This window comes from Trachemys scripta, chromosome 3 (assembly GCF_013100865.1).
Source record: "Trachemys scripta elegans isolate TJP31775 chromosome 3, CAS_Tse_1.0, whole genome shotgun sequence".
Taxonomy (NCBI): Eukaryota; Metazoa; Chordata; order Testudines; family Emydidae; genus Trachemys; species Trachemys scripta.
The window spans coordinates 74,097,099-74,117,886 of record NC_048300.1 but is presented as its reverse complement, the minus strand read 5'-3'; the positions used below and the strand labels follow the sequence as shown (position 1 = coordinate 74,117,886).

Below are 20,788 nucleotides of genomic sequence, written 5' to 3'. Positions count from 1 at the left end.
AGCCATTTGTAATTTATGTTGTGGTTTGCATGTGAGAGATGTGGTGATTAAGACAGTGAATGCAAAAGTGCTGTGATTTATTGCTTGAAAAAACCGTTTTGAATTATGTGATACGTAATAGTGGTGTTGGGTTTTTTTTTTTTGGATGAGTAGAGAAACTGAGCATTTAAATTGATCATATGTTTTCAAACTATCGGGTTTTGAGTGAGAGAGCTTAATATGATGTGAAAAACAATTGTAGGTAGTGATGAGGTTAGAATTATTAGGCTTTTATATTTTTATTTATAAAAGAACAGTGAAGTTAGCTAGTTAAGTAAGAGATTATGTATATTATGTGAAAGTATTTTCGATGCATCTTTTGTAACTACCATAATCTTCAATTCACTATTGTACATTTTACAAAACTAGTTTAGAAGTAGTTTTTAAATAAATAAGAGACTGTTATACAGATACTTTTCCAAGTACTGTATTATCCTGTGGAGGTATTTGGAACATTTGTGAATAAATTGGGGGGAAACCTGCTGCCAGTACTAAATTTATCGTTAGGACAGGTTTGTAATTTCCAACTGAAAAATTGGATGCATGATGCCCAAACGATTTCCCCTGCTCTTGGTAGCCCCATAATTTCTCATGATCATCATGTCAGTACGCACAACATGATTGCTAGAGCACCTGGTGTAGTTACATTGAGAAACAGTGTGTCTTGAATTTTGTAGAGGTTTTTTTTTGCTATGTTCTGATTGGCTGATTAATCCTTTCACCTTGACATGCTATTATGTTGATGACAGTCTTTGTTTACATAGCTGGTTACTCCCTCCCAGTTACCTCCCCACTAACAAATGCAAGTTTCCAGACTGCCTCCCAACTGACATCCTAACTGCTCATTTACTTCCTGCTGTATTCTCCACCTGTCTGCCAGCAGATCTTCCTTCCTTCCCATTTACCCTGTGATACTTCTTCCACAGCTTGCCCTCTGCTGCTTCCTCCTAACTGACCTGCTGCTCTATTCCTCTGCCAGCTGCTGCTGCTTACTTTTGCTGTGTGTCCTGTCTACCTCCATATTTACACACTGTGACGTTAGTAAACCAGCGCAGGTTAAAATTGGCAGCCAAGTAACCCATGTGTGACCCTTAAAGGCAAATTGAGAGGCATTGTAATTGTAATCAGGACAATTCACTTTTGCATGGGCATCAAAAAATGCTTAAAGGGGATAATATGCGAGGCCCATTCATTTGTGTTGATAAGGAATCAAGGAAGATGCTGTGTGTATGCTTGTTTGTCTATATCCTGTAATTCTAAATAACCTTAAGATCAAAGATGTATATAGTACTCCTGGAGGAATTCTGTGCCAATCCACGCAGGCAGAATTCTTGTCCCCTGCAGATTTCTTTGCTTCCCCACAGAAAAAGGACAGGGAAGCCACACAAGAGTGGTGTGTCACCCCTCCCCGGCAGCATGGACATGGTGTTTGGAGCAGCTGGTGGAGATTTAAATCACTGAGGGGCAGGGGAAGCTCCAGTGGCTCCTATCCTGTGCTGGGCTCAGCTGCTAGTTCTGGCTGGGCTGGGGGAGGGGGAGGACAGGACTTCCTCTTCCCCTGCAAGGAGTGGTTGGGGCCAGATCAGACCTGGCCCCCAGAAACCTCTCCCAGCTGCAGGAATGTCTGCACTCCTCCCCCCACCACTTCCTGCCTCCATTGCGCCTCAGCCATGGGGGCGGGGTCACTGGGTGGGGAGTGACTCCACTGTCTGCCCAACCCCTGTGCATCCGGACTCCCTATACCCAGAACCCCTCACCAAGTCCCCAACCCCCCACTCTCCCTGAATCCGGACACCAGCTGAGTCCCTCCCTCTGCATCTGGACCCCCACCCCTGCATCCAGACCATCCCCTGCTGAGCCCCCCACACCCAACCAGCACCTGGACCCCCCCCTGCTGAGTTCCAACCACCTTTATCTGGACCCCTCTGCAGAGTCCCATTCCCCCTGCACCCGGAACCCCCCAACGATCCCCTGTGCATCCACATCCCCTATGCACCCAGACCCACTACCGAGCTGCTCGCACCCAGATTTCCCCATACAGAACCCTCTCACCCCACACCTGGATCCCCCCACACTAAGCCCCTCCACACTTGGACCCTGGTGGCCTTAGCCTGCCTGTCCCACACCTGTATCAGGGGCCAGAGCTGGGCGTACGTGCGAGACTCTGCCCTCCTCGCTTGCTATCTTGGTGCACCTGACACGGGGGACAGGTGTTTCTGGGGCAGCCCCAGCCCTTGCACTGTTGCAGCCTCACTGCCAAGTCTGTCCCCCGTTGTGGGTGGGGGAGGGGCGCTTGCATGGTGATCTCCCGCCTCCGTTCAGCTGGTGGCCTGTGCTCCCTGCTGCCATGCAGGAGCCTCAGCATTTATTTATTGACAAATAAAATTATGCAGAATTTTTTTTTGGTGCAGAATTCCCTCAGGTGAATAGTATATACTGCATTAATCTAATGAATATTACCTATATTGTCTTCAGCTTATCTATCCCTGCTATAATGAATAACCATCAATTGCCTTATGTAAATCAGTGTAGCTGGATTACCTGTGTATGCCTAGGAAATAGAATGGTAATTTCAAAGGGTGGGTCTTGGGCTCAGCAAAGAGGAATCTTCAGAGGCATGCTGTGCTGAAGACACTTGGCAGCATGCTTCAGCTATGAAAGAAAAACCTCAAGCACTATCCTGTCATTTCTAGTCTGCTTAACTTTAACAGGGAAAGTTGATGGAGATCCCCAAGTAATTACTTGGGATGCCCCAAAAGATTCATGGAAAGACTCTACATTTAAGTTATCACTTGGACTCCAATCTTTTGGATGAACCAGAGACTTATTATAAACTGGCAGATTTAACATCACTGCTATCACGCAGATCTGCAAACTCTGAAATCAACTGTAATGTATGTGATTTATTTTAACTTCTTAATAACACTCTTCCTTTTTTTTTATAAATAAACCTTTAGCTTTTTAGTTTCCAAGGGACTGGCTACCAGCGTGGTTTTTGGCTAAGATCTGAAGTATATTTTCACCAATGATGTGTGCCTGGTTCTTTGGAACTGAAAGAACCTAAATTAATTTTTGGTTTTAATAAGCTTTTATCACAGAAGTCTGGTTTGTCTGGATGGTGCATAAGGAGCTAGAGGGCCTGAAAGGGACGGTCTGTAGTTTCATAATACTAGTATAGTATTTTGGAAGCGCACATTTATTACTGACTTGGTGGAATCTTATGAGAATATTCCAACAGTTTGGGGTACGTGCCCTGTTTCCCGGCAGTCTGACGTGAGACTGGCTCTCTTAGCTGTGTCCCATACTAAGCTGCGTGACACCCATTACTACTTATCCCTACATCCCAGTGGTCCCCAAACGTTTTACCTTGCATCCCTGCTTACCCCTGTCCATGCCGGGAGCAGGGGGCATGGACAAGGGGTAAGGGGGCTGGTGGCTGGGGCCAGGAGAGGAGCTGGGGAGTGCTCCCTCCCTGCCCCCCTGGGAGGGCTGGCCCAGGCCCCAGCTGTGCCTCCCCCAGTGTTTCTCCATGCCCCTCAATTTTGGGGGGGGCACACCTCACAATTTGGGGATCTTTGCTATACCTATTGCCACCTTCTGTTCCCTGGATATACCTCTGGCTTGCACACACCTGCTGTCTTCCCTGCTCCTCCAGTATTTTCCTCATCTCCTACCTTTCTGCGATGTTTTTTTTTCCCATTCCCCCCAAAAGGTGTCTTTCTAGCCCTCTCCACATGATTCTGCTTCCCACAGCATTTTTCCAAGTTGCTCTTTGTTAATTTTTCCTTCTTCTGTCTGTGAACTTTCACTACCCAGCTCCCTTGCTACTTGCCGTCTGATTTTTCCCTTCACACCTAAGTATTTTAGAAAATACAGGGATGAAGGGGTGAGTTGATCTCATACTAGGCTGCTGTGGTCATTTTTAGTTTGTTTTTAGAGGTGGTCTGTCTGTCTACTAATGATGATCTAATATCAGGCCCCTTAATATAGCTGGGGGGGGGGGGGGGAATGGGTTTTGCAGCATGCCTAGAAGGTTAACGCATCTAGCTTCTGATGGACAGAGTGAGGAAGGGGTGCAAGTTTCAAAACTGTGGGCCCCTCACAGAGAACACCCTGCCCACAGTCCTTCTCATTTCTATTGAGAGGACTTCAGCTCAAATGTCTCTGCTGATCTCAAGCATAATAGTATGGCTCAGGGAGAGGGTAACCAGGTCCCAAACCATTTAAGACTTCATAGATTAAAACCTGCACATTGAATTCCATCTAGAAGCTTATTGGGAGTCAATGCAGCTCTCAAAGCACTGGCCTCATATGCTCTCAAAATGCAACTCTGCTTTAATAAGTGCTTCATAGCATTTTGCATTAGCTTGAGCTTCTGTATGGTGCCAGGTCATAGCCTCTTACAGAGCAAATCACAGCAATGTAATCTCTCAGTAACAAAGGCATATTTAACTATAGCAAGTCCCTTATATTTTATTTTCATAAATTTCAGTAAAGATTTTATTGTTTTTGTTGAACAATACACAGCTATCAAAATTAGCAAAAGTATATAACACAGACTTACTATAGACTTGGTTACATAAAGTAACCAGATGGCTCCATACCTAAATTCTAGAACAGGGTAATGGAGCAGCAGAATTTGTCTATATCTAGAACACAGAAAATGCTTATCAAGGATTGGTATATTAGACAATTCTTGCTAAATAGATCTGCAAAATTAGTGATACTCATTTTTCCAGGGAGATGATTAATGGCTAACAAATCAGGAAAAATCTATTGTTTGTGATATTGGGCAGACAGTTTTATTTCTGAAGAAACGTTCCTTATCCCATGGATATGTTTCTTAAATTTCCTCTAGAGTCTAGCTGTTTACAGCTCTCATTCATTATAATGTTTGTCCAGCTCACTTTTCTTCTTGTCCTGCATTGCACTAACTCTTCTCTCATAATACTAAACTTGAGCTACCTCTGGAAATGGTATACAGCACAATATACCACCCGTCAGCCAGTTGCATCCATCCAACCTTATCAGAGTCTCCAGGTTTTCCTAGCACCAGGGTTCAGAGAATCAAATTTGTACTTAAAATGTAGCAGAAAATGTGACAAAGGAATCTAGGTGCTCTTTTGTTGTGGGCATTTATTGCTTTCAAAAAAGGAGTTCTCCCTTGGTAAATATAATCCTTCAAATCTTTCTTTATATATAATGGTTCTACACGAACATTACTTTTTTGAAAGCATAAAATTAATTCATATTCAGACTTTGATGTCATCGAACAAATCAGGGTTGCAATGGTTTGAACTGGCTAGGTTACAATGCTATGTACAGATAAACCAGATGTAAATGTACACATTTGTTAGTCACTCTATACAGTTTTAAATTGTAAAGCAATTTGAACATTGATTCATTCGTTTCAAATGTGACTTGTCTTTTATTTGTGCTATCTCATGGAATACTGTTAAATGAGAGATTTTTGTCTTTGGTGTTAGTACAAATATTCTCTAACTTAATAGTCAAAGTCCTGTGTACTCAGTGACAAGGTGGATCTAACATGTGACAAGATCCTTTAATTTTGCTGGCATTCTGGTGCAGCAGACTAGAAATTCTGCAGCTATTTCAGATAAATTGAAAATTGAGGTTCTATTTAATTAAATATGAAAATGAATAACCTAGTCAGTGCAGTAGTCTGTGTCTGTTTTGATAGTCTATTTAATTTCCCACAGTCCCCACTCTTTCAGATTTCAGTTTACTGCAGATTTTTGTTCTGAAAACATAACTGTAACGTAGAAGTTGTCAGAGGGAAGCTGGAGGTTTTGTCAACTGATAGAGCACAGTTGGTTAGGGCTTTTTGGCATCCAAGGAAGACTGGAAGGTGATGTAGGATTGTGGGATAAATACATTCTTATTTATATAATAAGAAAACAAAGAAGTGGGACTGCTAAACACGGAGGATGGAGTGGAGGTTAAGGATAATTTAGGCATGGCCCAATATCTAAACAAATACTTTGCCTCAGTCTTTAATGAGGCTATCGAGGAGTGTGATGGGTTGGATCACAGAAAGCCCTTGGGAACCGCCAACTGATGTGCCAAGACAACTTTTACCCCTATTTTCCCTGCCAGCTCGGGACCCCAGTACCTTGTCTTGCTGAGTCAGACACGCCCGCCTGCTCCAACAAAGACCCAGGGTCTGAATTACTTGCCCCAAAGCTGCAGACTTAACTGAAAGCAGCTTACAGAAGTGTTGTTGTCTCTAACACTCAGATGCCCAACTCCCAATGGGGTCTAAACCCAAATAAATCCATTTTACTCTGTATAAAGCTTATACAGGGTAAACTCATGAATTGTTCACCTTCTATAACACTGATAGAGATGCACAGCTGTTTGCGCCCCCCCCCCCCGACCCAGGTATTAATAAATACTCTGGGTTAATTAATAAGTAAAGAGTGATTTTATTAAATACAGAAAGTAGGATTTAAGTGGTTCCAAGTAGTAACAGACAGAACAAAGTGAATTACCAAGTAAAATAAAATAGAACAAGTTTGTCTAAGAAACTGAATACAAATAAAATCTCACCCAGTAAGCTTCCTTTTACAGACTAGTCTCCTTCTAGTCTGGTCCAGCAATCACTCACACCTCCTGTAATTACTATCCTTTATTCCAGTTCCTTTCAGGTATCCTTGGGGGTGGAGAGACTCTCTCTCTCTCTCTCTTTAGCCAGCTGAAGACAAAATGGAGGGGTCTCCGGGGGGTTTAAATAGACTTTCTCTTGTGGGTGGAGACCGCCTCTTCACTCCTATGCAAAGTCTAGCTCCAAGATGAAGTTTTGGAGTCACATGGGCAAGTCATGTCCATGCCTCAGAACTACAGGTAGCAGCCATGGTTCACATGCTACCTTGAATGTCCTCAAGTAGACTTCTTATGTGGATTGGAGCATTCCAAGATCCATTGTTCCTTAAGTGCTTCTTGATTGGGCACTTAACTTTGCAAATTCCTTTCTAAAGAAGCTGACCAAATGCCTTACAAAGCTTACTTAGAAATCAAGCAAGTATACAGCCAATATTCATAACTTCAAGTACAAAAATCACATAGGTGGACACATAGGATGAATAGATTCAGTAGACCATAACCTTTACCGAGAAGTTACATGGCACATATAGCATAAAACATACTCCAGTTATGTCATATTCCCATAAAGCATTATGGGATACATTGTCACAAGGAGCTTAGGATAATGATAGGATGACAAATGGGAATGAGGATATGGAGGTAGATATTACCACATCCAAGGTCGAAGCCAAACTCGAGCAGCTTAATGGGACTAAATCGGGGGGCCAGATAAATCTTCATCCAAGAATATTAAAGGAACTGGCACATGAAATCGCAAGCCCATTAGCAAGAATTTTTAATGAATCTGTAAACTCAGGGGTTGTACCGTATGACTGGAGAATTGCTAACATAGTTCCTATTTTTAAGAAAGGGAAAAAAAGTGATCCGGGTAACTACAGGCCTGTTAGTTTGACATCTGTAGTATGCAAGGTCTTGGAAAAAATTTTGAAGGAAAAACTAGTTAAGGACATTGAGGTCAACGGTAATTGGAACAAAATACAACATGGTTTTACAAAAGGTAGATCGTGCCAAACCAACCTGATCTCCTTCTTTGAGAAGATAACAGATTTTTTAGACAAAGGAATTTACCTCTATTTCAATAAGGCATTTCATACGGTTCCACATGGGGAATTATTAGCTAAATTGGAAAAGATGGGGATCAGTACGAAAATTGAAAGGTGAATAAAGAACTGGTTAAGGGGGAGGCTACAACAGGTCATACTGAAAGGTGACCTGTCAGACTGGAAAGAGGTTACTAGTGGAGTTCCTCGGGGATCGGTTTTGGACCAATCTTATTTAATCTTTTTTTTTTTTTTTACTGACCTTGGCACAAAAAGTGGGAATGTGCTAATAAAGTTTGCAGATGACATGAAGCTGGGAGGTATTGCCAATACAGAGAAGGACCGGGATATCATACAGGAAGATCTGGATGACCTTGTAAACTGGAATAATAGTAATAGGATGAAATTTAACAGTGAAAAGTGCAAGGTCATGTATTTAGGGATTAATAACAAGAATTTTTGTTATAAGCTGGGGACGCATCACTTGGAAGTAACAGAGGAGGAGAAGGACCTTGGAGTATTGGTTGATCACAGGATGACTATGAGCCGCCAATGTGATATGGCTGTGAAAAAAGCTAATGGTCTTGGGATGCATCAGGCGAGGTATTTCCAGTAGAGATAAGGAGGTGTTAGTACCGTTATCCAAGGCACTAGTGAGACCTCATCTGGAATAGTGTGTGCAGTTCTGGTCTCACATGTTTAAGAAGGATGAATTCAAACTGGAACAGGTACAGAGAAGGGCTACTAGGATGATCCGAGGAATGGAAAACCTGTCTTATGAAAGGACACTCAAAGAGCTTGGCTTGTTTAGCCTAACCAAAAGAAGGCTGAGGGGAGATACGATTGCCCTCTATACATATATTAGAGGAATAAATACCAGGGAGGGAGAGGAATTATTTAAGCTTAGTACCAATATGGACACAAGAACAAATGGATATAAACTGACCATCAGGAAGTTTAGGCTTGAAATTAGATGAAGGAATGACGTTTTGGAATAGCTTAACAAGGGGAGCAGTCGGGGCAAAAGACATATCTGGCTTCAAGACTAAGCTTGATAAGTTTATGGAGGGGATTATATGATGGGATAGCCTAATTTTGGCAATTAATTGGTCTTTCACTATTAGCGGTAAAAATGCCCAATGGTCTGTGATGGGACACTAGATGGTGAGATCTGAGTTACTACAGAGAATTCTTTCCTGGGTGTCTGGCTGGTGAGTCTTGCCCACATGCTCAGGGTTTAGCTGATCACTATATTTGGGATCGGGAAGGAATTTTCCTCCAGGGTAGATTGGGAGAGCCCTGGGGGGGTTTTGCCTTCCTCTGCAGCATGAGGCACGGATCACTTGCTGGAGGATTCTCTGCACCTTGAAGTCTTTAAACTATGAGTTGAGGACTTCAGTAGCTCAGACATAGATCAGGGGTTTGTTACAGGAGCGGGTGGGTGAGATTCTGTGGCCTGCGTTGTGCAGGAGGTCAGACTAGAAGATCATAATGGTCCCTTCTGACCTTAAAATCTATGAGTCAGATGTTTTTGCTGGAATTATCAGCATTTAATGTTAACATTTAATTATAATTAGATTTCAAAGTTAGCATACCAATACAATGAAGGCAATTCATACTGCTCATTCAGGCTATTTGTAGAGACAGGCAGACAACACTGCATTGTTATAATGTCAGTTAATATTTTTAAAGTTTTCTTCATACCCCTGAGGGCCAGAAACGATAGTTTTTCTTTATAAAGTTCTTGGAGTGGTTGCAGATGTGTATTCCACTCAGGTGCACGTGTGCCCAGTGCACAAAAGCCAGAGAACTTTACTTAGCAATAACTATAGGGACAGCACTCGAGTCTCTGGCCCCATTGCCCCTCTCCAGACTATTTAAGGACAGCACCATACCAACCCCCCTCAGTTCATTCTCACCACCCACGGCTTGAGTCGGAGTGTTCTGTGTGGTGTTTACATCATGCTTCTTTTTATCCATTGTTTCTGGAGTTGTTGTATATAGTTAGTTTAATAGTACCTTTAAGTTTTTGCTAATAAGTAGTAGTCAGCAGCAGCTTTGCCTGCTCTTGTTGCAGACTAGTCTTGTTCTTCATAACCGTATTCTGCACTGTCTAAGGTTCAGCTTTTAGACTGGTGGTGTGCCCTCACCAGGTTTTAAACACAGCCTGTTGTGTGGGGTGGCTGTACCAAGTAGCGAACCATGCAGTTGGTGCTTATTGTGCCTGGGACAGGAGACATTAAGGAAAGGTGCTCCATCTGCAAATCATTCAAGAAGAGAACAAAGGTGATGAGTAACTTGTGCCTCAAGCAGCACTTTCTGGAGCAGGCCAGGGGGAACTGCTTTGACACTGTGGACTTGCACAGATAGTCCCACGGAGCCCTTTGGAGCTGACATGAGGAGTTGCTCCAAGCCTTAGGTCTGATATTTCCTCGAGAGGAAGAGGGAGTCCTTCGAGGAGGAAAGCTCACAAGACAAACCGATGCCGTTCCAGGACTTGGAGCAATGCCTCCTCATCTAAGAGGAGTGTGCTGACTGGCACCATGATTCCTCGGGTACGTGGGAAGGAACTGGGCCATTTAACTGCTCCCCAGTACTGTGCTGAGATCAGCTGGACACTCTACCATTGACTCTGGTACCAGCAATGGGGTGTTTGTTGAGTCCAGTATAGACAATGTCAGTACTGACTTTGTCTGCATCAGTACTGACTCTTTCTATGCCATTGGCATACCAGGTGGCATCAGACCTTCTCTGTCTCTCCATTCATGATTAATTCACGAGCATTCGGCTGCCATGGCTGCTGCTTATTTTGCCATATTGTTGGCATTGCCTGCTCTTGTTGCAGACTAGTCTTGTTCTTCATAACCGTATTCTGCACTGTCTAAGGTTCAGACTGCAGAGTTGAGGGTATTGAGGGGCCCATTGACACAGACACTATCTTCAGTACCAGCAATGCCTTTAGCGCAGACCTCATCATTGAGATCAGTGCTGGCCCTGGCTTCGGTACCAGTCTGTCTACTCTGGTGCCAAGTGGAAGTGTGATGCATCTTTTAGTACTGGTGCCATCTCCATATTGGTTTTCAGATGAGGTTGTTTGTTTGTTTTTGCTTGCTTGCTTGCTCTGTCGGGGGCAAGGCTTCTCAGCTACAATCAGGTGACTTCCAGGGCTCATCAAGAGAGATTTTAGGGACATCTTCCCCCCTCTCCCTCATGTTTGAGACAACACTCTTGGAAGTCCTCGAGATCCTCGAATCACCATTGGTACTGAGATCAGCATCTTTCCCATGGTGTAGGGATGGGGGTTCCTTGTTCATACCTACTGGCCATCAATGCCATACTCTTATCCTCAGTGGTCTCCTTGGGATGTTCATCAGTCTGCAAGATCCCATTCTTCGACCTTGTTCAGGAAAAGACACAGTGTGAGGTCATTCCTGCTATGCCAGTTCACCGTGAACCCCTTCCACATGGAAGTGGGGCCAGTGGAGGCTCCTGAGAGAGCACTTGTTCTTCGTCGTCCTCTTCACCAGATGACTCCACGGTACCAGATTCTTCTTCCCTGTGCCTGAGGATTTTTAGATCGTACCAGTGTGTCCTGAAGCATATGGCTTCTGCCTTGAGTATTCAGGCAGAATTTGTGCATGAGAATACACATAAGTTGTTGGCTATTCTCCAAGCCTCACCTCCGGGGAAGGTAGCTTTCCCAATAAAGTAAGTTCTTTTGGAGCCTGTAAAGTCCTTGTGGAATACCCCAGCTTCATTACCTCTTACAGCAAAGTGGACTGATAAACGATATTTTGTCCCTATGCAGGATTTTGAGTTTTTCTATTCCTATCCAGCCCTAACCCTCTTGTTGCATTGGCAGTAAATGATAGATCATAGCAGGGGAAGTACAAGTCCACAGCTAAAGACCTGGAGTCAAAAAGGCTGGATTTGATGTGAGAAAAATATTCTCAACCTAGTCGTTACAGGTGGGCATTGCAGATCATCAGGCACTGTTCAACTTCATCAATTGGGATGCTATGTCCAAATTCACTGATTAAATTGCCAGGATCCTTTAAGACAGTCATTGAGGAGGGCCATCTGGTAGCCAAAATATCATTGCAGTCAGCTCTGGACATGGCAGATGCTTCCTTCAGAATTATGGCATCAGCTATGACTACGAGACGGGCCTTATGGTTTCAGAATTCTGGCATCACTCCAGAGGTTCAGCAGAGCGTAGAAGACTTGCCTTTTGATGGTTGATTTTTGTTTTTTTCTGAGAAAACTGGTGAGACTTTACATTCTTTTAAGGACTCGTGTGCTACGTTACGTTCATTTGGAGCTGGGGTATAAACCCCCAAGGGTTCATTATGAAGGTAAACAGAACTGCAGCAATACAACTTGCAGCGGCTTTTCTGATAGTCATCCTTCCCTATTTTGTAGCAAGACTTCTCCAGGTAGGGTTGTAGAGAAGGAGGCCTTCTGAGTCCAGTTTTAACTGGTAAGCCCGCTCTCATCCAACATTGAGCAAGCAGCCATTTTAAGTTGCATATCTAGGATACCATTCCAGTTGTGATCTCCCCATTCCCTCAGTTCACGGATAGGCTGTCTTACCTTTACAGTTCTTGGGACACAGTAACCATGGAAAAAAGGGTCCTCAACCACCATAAAATGGGGTTATGCTATCCAATTTCTGTGCATTCCCCACCCCTTCCCATGTCCCAACCCCATCCCTCTTTAGGGACCTCTCTCTAAACACAGGTTCAGACTCTGTGTCCTTTGGGAGCTATAGAGAAGATTCCCCTGCAGCATCAAGGAAAAGGATTCTATTCCTGGTATTTCCTGGTCCTCAAGGCCTATATAGGAATGAGACCTATTCTTCATCCCCACAGTCTCAAAAAGTACAGCAAATACATGAAATTTTTCATGGACACTCTAGCTTCTGTTCTTCTTGTATTGAATCATGACTGATTTGCTGCCCTGGATGTTTAGGACATTTATTTCTATGTGATGACTTTTCCTGAGCCACAGGAGATTTCTGAGACTTGTGGCAGGTCAGCACTCTCAGTACACTGTGCTCCTCTTTGGCCTGTTCTCGGCTCTGTGCCGTTTTACCAAATGCATGGCTGTAGTGACAGCGTACCTCAGAAAAAACGTAATTCATCCCTTTCCATACCTGGATGGTTGGTAAAGTGAGGGGCAACTCTAGAGAAAAAGTCCTTGCATGTCCAGTTCACACTGTCGTCTTGATCATCTGGGTCTGGTTTTGAACAAGGCAAAGTGAACAGTACTAATTCAAAAAAACCCAACCCTGAATTCATTAGGGCCCTACTAGACTCTGAGTTGAGGGTATTTCTACCAAATGGATAATTTTGTTACCTGTGTATGTGTCTGCTCTCACCCTTCAACTATGGGCCAGAAGTTAGGTCATATGGCTGCATGCACTTATCCAAGATTACGTATTTGTCCTTTTTATGATTGGTTGAAACTGATATATCTCCCAAGTTGTTAGTTGCTGGACAGTTTGGTGCAGATACCATTGCCCATCCTGGGCTTCCTAGAGTGGTGGACAGATCAGGTCAGTGTTTCCAAAGGGGTCCCCTTTGATGATGACGAAGCAATCTGGGACCATAGTTGCTGATGCTTACACAATATGTTGGGGAGCTCATCTAGGGGGATTAAATGTTCAAGATTTGTGGAGCGAGCAGGGAGTATTGCTTCATATCAATATCCTGGACCTTTGAGCTGTTTACAATACAAGCAGGGCATTTTGAGCAAATATCAAGGTCACAGTGATTCATGTACTCTTAGACACCACCACCACCATAGTGTATTGTGTGAACAAGCAGGGAGGTACTCTGCTCAATCTGGTTTTGTCAGGAGGTGATAAAAGTTTTGGCGGTTTTGCATTGAAGAGAATATCATTCCCACAGCAGCTTGTCCCAGGATTACTTAGCTGATTATCTTGGCAGGAATTTCTTCCAGAATTTTGAGTGGTCTCTGAAGAGCAATGTGCTGAGATCCATTGACATGTTTGCAATGAAGGACAACTAGAAGTGACTTAAGTTTTGCTGTGGAGGGCGTCTCAGTCGCCATTCCTTAACTGATGCGTTTCATTTGAACTGGGTGCTGATGTATGTCCTCCCGTCCCAATATTCCAGTTGTTCCTCAGGTGATGCTCAAGCTGGGGATGTATCATGTCAGACTGATTGTCATTGCAACAGCTTGCCCAAGACAGTGCTTGTTTTCAGACTCCTCAGTCTTTCTGTTCATCTGACCATTCCTCTTCCTTGCTGTCCTGATTTACTGATTCAGTACCACAGTCAGATTTTGCATCCAGTACTGAACAGTCTGCACTCCACAGCATGGATGCTGCTTGATTAGATAAGGAAGGAGGAACACTGTTTCAAAGCTGTTTGACAGGTTTTCCTTAATAGTAGGAAGCCCTCTACTAGGGCTTCCTATTCAGCTAAGTACAAAAGTTTTTCAATTTTATTCCTAGCCTGAGGAGTTCAATCAATACATGCCCGAAGTCAGGACATTTTTGAATACCTGTTACACCGTCAGTCTTCTGATCTTTCAAGTCATTGAGAGCCCACTTGTTGATGATTTTGGTGTTTGCTTCCAGTCCAAGGGAATTCAGTTTTCTTGAAATGCATGGTAGTCAGATTTCTGAGAAGGATCATTAGTCTCTTTCCACTGGTGAAGAAAGTGATTCCTCAGTGGCGCCATAATTCTGTGTTGGCTGTCCTCAGCAGTCCTCCACTTGAGCCCTTAGCAACTCCTCTATCAAAACAGTGACATAACTTCCACAAGAAGAGTTAGTGAGCTGTGAGCCCTAATGGCAGACCTTCTGTATGCCACGTTTTTCAAAGAAAGGGTGGCCTTGAGGGCTCATTCCAAGTTTTTCTATAAAATGGTGTCCGTTTCATCTTAACCAGATAATATATATATTTAAATGTATTTTTTCCCAAACCTCATTCAAATGCAGACGAACAGCGTCTTCATTCCTTGGGTATGAGACTATGCTCGGTGTTTTATTTTGAAAGAACTGAGCCTTTTTTGTTTCCTTTGCAGATCCGCTGAAGGGTCAAGTATTCTCTGTACAAATGATTTCCAGGTGGATAACCTCCTGTGTTATAACAGTGTATGGGATAGCTTTGCCACCACCTCACAAAGTTTGAGTTCATTCAACAAGGTCCCAAGCATCTCAGTTGCATTTCTCAGTGACATTTCAATATTGGACATTTTGCAGAGCTGCTACATCGTCTTATGTACATACTTCTACCAAGCATTATGCTATTATGACTGCATTTAGATTAGGTGCAAATTTTGGAAAGGCAGTTCTGTGGTCGTTCTTCAAGTAGTCTCCAACCCCTTCCTACTGATACTGCTTATGAGTCACCTGAGCGGAATACATATCTGCAACCACTTGAAGAAAAGATGGTTACCTACCTGTACAGTAACTGTTGTTCTTTGAGATGTGGAAGCAGATGTGTATCCGTGACCCACCTTCTCTCCCCTCTGCATTGGAGTCTCAGTTCTTGATGTTGAGTATAAAGGAACTCAGGGGGATTGGGGTGGCATTGTTCTTTAATAGCCAGGGGAGAGGCTACAAGGCCAGAGGGTGCGAATGGTGCACCTATGGGTACTGATAAGCAAAGTTCTCTGTCTTTGGTGCACTGGGTGCATGCACACCTGAGTGGAGTATACATTTGCACCCATATCTCAAAGAACAGCAGCTACTGTACAGGTAGATGACTGTTGTCTTTGGTTCTGGGGCACGATATTATAGCAAGAAATACTACAGCTATCTGTGGAATACACAAAGCCTTGACAATTGTTAGTATGATCATTTTACACTTACCTGAGATGGATGATATTTTTAGTTACGATTCTTTTAAAACAGGTACTTTAATTTTAACAATACCCAGAAATAACCCATTGCTGTGGATACATTTTTCTGCTTTTCTAGAAATTCAGATTTTTTTAAGGAGTGGAGTTACGAAGAAGTTAGTTTTCATGTGTTATAATCTCATTACATTGGTACAAGTGCTGCTAATAACATCTACTGGGGGGAGTTGGAGATTATACAGACTTCTGTTGATTGCAGTAAGGGGTGCATGTGCTGCCTAATACGTCACAACTGCATAATTCAACACCAGTAGTAGAATGAGAATTCCATATTTTTTCTAATGTTACTCAAAGTACAAATAATTTAAAAAGTGCCCTGAGAACAGGAAATTATTACCAGAAGTCTGACTGCTGTTTTGTATTTCCTCTTTTGCTACACATTCTCTCTCTTCCCACCCTTCCAGTCACCCTACAGGAGGATCCTTTATCCGCCCAAACAAGGCAAATTTTGGTGTGGATTTTCTTACTGCAGTAAAGAACCGCTATGGATTGAATGATGAGCAAGATGTTGAATGTGAGAAAGAGAATGCATTAGTCATTGGAAAGAAGACTGTGGAACTTGTTGGTTTTGATTCTATTATAGAACAACAAAGGCAAGTGTAATTTATATATATATAAATCTGAGTTGTATTATACAGGTATTGATATTGACTCCATAGTTAAGGCTGAGTGGAGTTTTGTCCTTTAAATCAGGAATTCAGCTTCTTTGTTATATATGAAAACTTGTGTAGTCTCCTCAAAAATAAAACACTTACACTTTGAGTACAGATTTTTTTTCCTGAGAATTTACAAATGAATCTGTTAATTAGTTTAGGAATTAAAATTAATTAAAAATGAGCCCTTTTAAGATGTATAGCACCTAGTGTCAGACATTTTTTGCCTTTTAAGTGTCTCCGTAACAATATAACAGACTCATCAAACTTTCCAAAAAGTTAAAACTCCCTGAAGTCTTGTGCATAGGCAGCATTTGAATAATTTGTAGGATTAATATTTTCCTCCTGTAATTTTTCATAACTGAAAATTTAATCCAGTCTGGGTCCACAAACACTATTGTGTTGAGTTAAGGTTTCTGCCAAAGGAGAAACTTTCCATTATGGAGAAAAATGGGGGGGAATTGATCGTTAAACCTAGAAATAATAATCCACATGTGCTTGTGCACAAAATGTTAGGGCGTTTTTACTGTTTGGGAACTTGAAAGGTCTGTGACAGTGCAAACAGTTAAAATTAGATTGGGTGACCTAATTGTGTATTTCCATAGTTTTAGCATGTTTGGGCATAGGGGATTAAGTTTAACCTTAACTGTGAATTTTCTGAGTTGATAACACTTGGTTTGGGATAATTGCAGCATGCCTGTGACATATTTTATGCTGAATTACTGATGTGCCTTCTCAGCATTAACTGTATTTTAACAGAAGTTTTTATCTGGGAATTATAACCATGATTCTGTATTAGATATTCACAGACTCCGGGGATTGGAAGACTGGAGCATATAGCATAGCTTTTGGGCATATATTTTTTAAAAACTTATGAGAGCAATCTTTTAAATAAACATTTATCTCTTGTTTTTTGCTGAAACTTTTTCTTTGGCAGGGGGATTTAAACATTTGTCTAGCATTGTGAACTCAAACTCAACAACACGGTGCTAGGGCAAGGGTGGGCAAACTACGGCCCGCAGGCCACATCCGGCCTGGCCCTCGAGCTCCTGGCCCGGGAAGCTAGCCCCCAGCCCCTCCCCTGCTGTTCCCCCTGCCCCACAGCCTCCACTCACTTGCTTCACCGCCGGCACAATGCTCTGAGCGGCGGGGCTGTGAGCTCCTGGGGCAGCGCAGCTGCAGAGCCCGGCCTCACCGAGTGCTCTGTGCTGCGTGGTGGTGGTAGCATGGCTTGTCTCCAACCGGGCGGCGCAGCTGTAGTGCCGCCAGCCACCAGTGCTCCAGGCAGCATGGTAAGGGGCTGGGAGTGGGGGGGTTGGATAGAGGGCAGGGGAGTTTGGGGTGGTGGTCAGGGGGCGGGGGTGTGGATGATGGTCAGGGTGGAAACGGGGGGGTTGAATGGGGGCAGGAATCCTGGGGGGCAGTCAGGAAGGAGGGGGGTTGGATGGGGCGGCAGGGGGCAGTTGGGGCAGGAGTTCCGGGGTCAGTCAGCGGACGGGGAGAAGGGGTGGTTGGATGGGGCAGGGGCCCCGGAGGGCCTGTCAGGAATGAGAGGAGGGGTTGGATGGGGCGGCAGGGGTCCCGATGGGGCCGTCTGGAATGAGAGGAGGGGTTGGATGGGCGGCAGGGTCTCGGTGCAGTCAGGGGATAGGGAGTAGGGGTATGTGGATGGGTCAGGGGTCCCAGAGGGGCTGTCAGGGAACAAGGAGGGTTGGATGGGGTAGGAGTTCCGGGGCGGGGGCAGATAGGAGGTGGGGGCCAGGCCATGACCCCCTCCCCTAACCGGCCCTCCATACAATTTATGAAACCTGATGCGGCCCTCGGGCCAAAAAGTTTGCCCGCCCCTGTGCTAGGGAGTATAAAAACCAGAAAGTGAAATGATCTGGAGACAGAAGCTGAAACTCGTTAGTTTCGCTGTTCCAGTTGAATTAAATGACAAAAAAATCCATGATGAACAGTAAATCAGATTTGTAAAGCTCTTCATGTTTAGTTAATACAAGATGTAGTAACACAGGCCAGGAATTTCTTTTAATGGCTATCTTGACAATGTTACTTTTTAAAGTTATGCATCCAAAACATCTTTCCCCCTAACATCTTTACTATACGCATGTATTGTGCATCTCTTGCCAGTAGCCTTATGCAGGCTGACAAAAGTAAAGAACCTTATATTTAAAATTGCAGTTTATTTTTACATAAATTGGGCCATAATTACTCTAAAAGCTTTTTGATACATAAAGGTGTGACAATTTTTAATTTTTAGTGCTCCTCTCAGGTGTAATGAGTTATATTTTGCATCAGATGGAGAATATGTACCTTAATTGGTGAGGTTTCTAGTTCATATTAGTATACCACCTCAAGCTGTGATCTCGTCAGATTTCAAAAACTAAGCAGGCTTGTACTTGGTTGAGAGATATCCAAGAAACTTATTAATATAGCACCACAATTTGCATTACATTTTATAGACTAATCAGACATGATCCCAGTTCCTAGGTGCTCAGTCCGACTTCACACAACAAGAGGTAATGACAGCAATTTCGGGGGCTAAAAAAAGGGAATGTAGTTTAGCAAGAGATTAGCATTTGTCATACACATTAACATAATGGTTCCTTTTAAAATAAATGTAATGTTTTATGATGTATGATTTGTTAGTGTTTTAATGTCGGTATCAACTCAGCTCGGTGGTGACTATATTCTGTGAATAAAAAAATCAAGGGTCGAAAGCCCACAGTACCAGTAATGAGGAATTGTCTTCACCTATTCTAAGTGGCTCTCATTCTTCTATCTGGGAAAGAGGAGGAGGAAATTAGTTATTTGTTGATAATCAGGGTGGTGTACGGAACAGGCTGCACGTATGCTGGTGTCTCTGTGGAGCTCCTGCAGCAGTTGGGTGGCCTTGATTCTGTAGATGGCACTCTTCTCCTGTAAGCTGATACTGAATCAATTCTCCCTCTCCCCTAGCCCCCCTGCCCACAAATGTCATTAGGGGCCACTGAACAGTTGAAAATACCATTTTTTTTTCCAGAAGAGACTTAAAACCAAAGGTACTGATCATTTATAATTATTAAAATTCCTGTAGCACTTTCTGTAAGAGCCTGGATGTCCCAAATTCCACATTAGGTTACTAAATTTTGCCTACTTGAATTACTCTGTGTGGTTTAAATCTGATAGGGTCATTTTCTTTGCTGCTTTTTACAAACTGTTTTGTAATGTTGTTGAAGGGTATTTCATGAGAGCATTTCTATGATTTAGATGAAGATGATACCACTATCTAGTAATATAGTGTTTGTATAGTAGTAATTGTAAAAAGGATCTGAAATGCATAGTGTTTAGATTTAATATCTGGGTGCTTTTATACAATATATAATCTGTGCTGTTTTTCTCTGTTTGGTATACAAATTAACGTTCAGTATTTTTTTCATGTAGTCAACTGAACAAATTGTTAGATATCTCAGTGAGAGAATGTGCAGTGAGCCATGCTGGTCAGAAAGAGGAAATCAGCAGAACGTGTCCTAGTATCCTTTTCTAAAGGCGTTTTATTATGTGCTACTATTTGCATAAATCAAACACACGCTTTAAGCATTTCAGGTGTACTCTGCAGACATTAAGGGATTAAACTTACATATTTTCAGAGGTTATTTTCAAATCAGTTTAGTTCATTTTTATTAAATTTAGGAGCTTAATTCAGTCTGTCCTCTAACTATACCTGCTTTTGAATGGTAGAAATTCCATTATAATGGGCACAAGTAGGGTTTTTTTTAAATATCAGTTCAGTTAACTACAGGGTGGATAAAAATTAATGATTTAAAAAAAAAATTAAAATCCGATTTTTTTTATTTAAATCTGATTTGTTTGAGGAAAAACCCATCTAAAGATCGTTTTAATTGATACATTATAGTTCAAAGATATCTCATCATGGAATAGGATTATAAATTCTAATTCTATAGTATGAGCCAATATATTCATGTAATGTTAAAAATTTTGTAAATGAGTTCCAATTGTTCATGGATTAGGGACCCAATCTTATAGGGTTCCAGGGGCTTCTGTATAGATTTAGGTTAATCTTTCTATCTACCCAATGGGACTCAGTGCTCAGTCTAGAAGCTCCATCAGAGGCGCTTAATTTTTCAGTTCTCAAACTGTGGATTTGTGTCTCCAGAGATAACATGCTTGTTAACAGCAAAAATGTTTTTAAATAAATAATATATAGAGGTGAGAAATAACAGACCTCAACCCTATTGTCCCTCTGCAAGTTTGTGTACACAGAATCAATCCCTTGCCTCTCGCTAAAAGTGCAAAGTTTCAAAAAAGTTTGATGAATAAAAGATTGTTGGGTAGGGTTACCATACGTCCGTTTTTTCCCGGACATGTCCGGCTTTTTGGTAATCAAACCCCCGTCCGGGGGGAGTTGCCAAAAAACCGAACATGTCCAGGAAAAATACTGGCCGGGCACTTCCCCTCCCGGGCTCCAGCTGCTCTGCTCCTCCCCTGACTCTTCGGCTCTTAAACAGAGCCGAAGAGTCAGGGGAGGAGCAGAGCAGC

General features: G+C 42.8%; 1 protein-coding gene across 2 annotated transcripts in view; it reads left to right on the top strand.

Annotated features, from left to right (window-relative positions):
- TBCE (tubulin folding cofactor E) overlaps nucleotides 1-20,788 on the top strand; it is a 97,779-nt gene that overhangs the window by 42,315 nt on the left and 34,676 nt on the right. For both annotated transcript variants that reach the window (XM_034765072.1, XM_034765071.1), the window contains exons 4-5: nucleotides 16,001-16,189; nucleotides 19,673-19,761. In XM_034765072.1, the coding sequence (XP_034620963.1) occupies nucleotides 16,001-16,189; nucleotides 19,673-19,761 (278 nt within the window). The remainder of the gene's footprint in view (nucleotides 1-16,000; nucleotides 16,190-19,672; nucleotides 19,762-20,788) is intronic.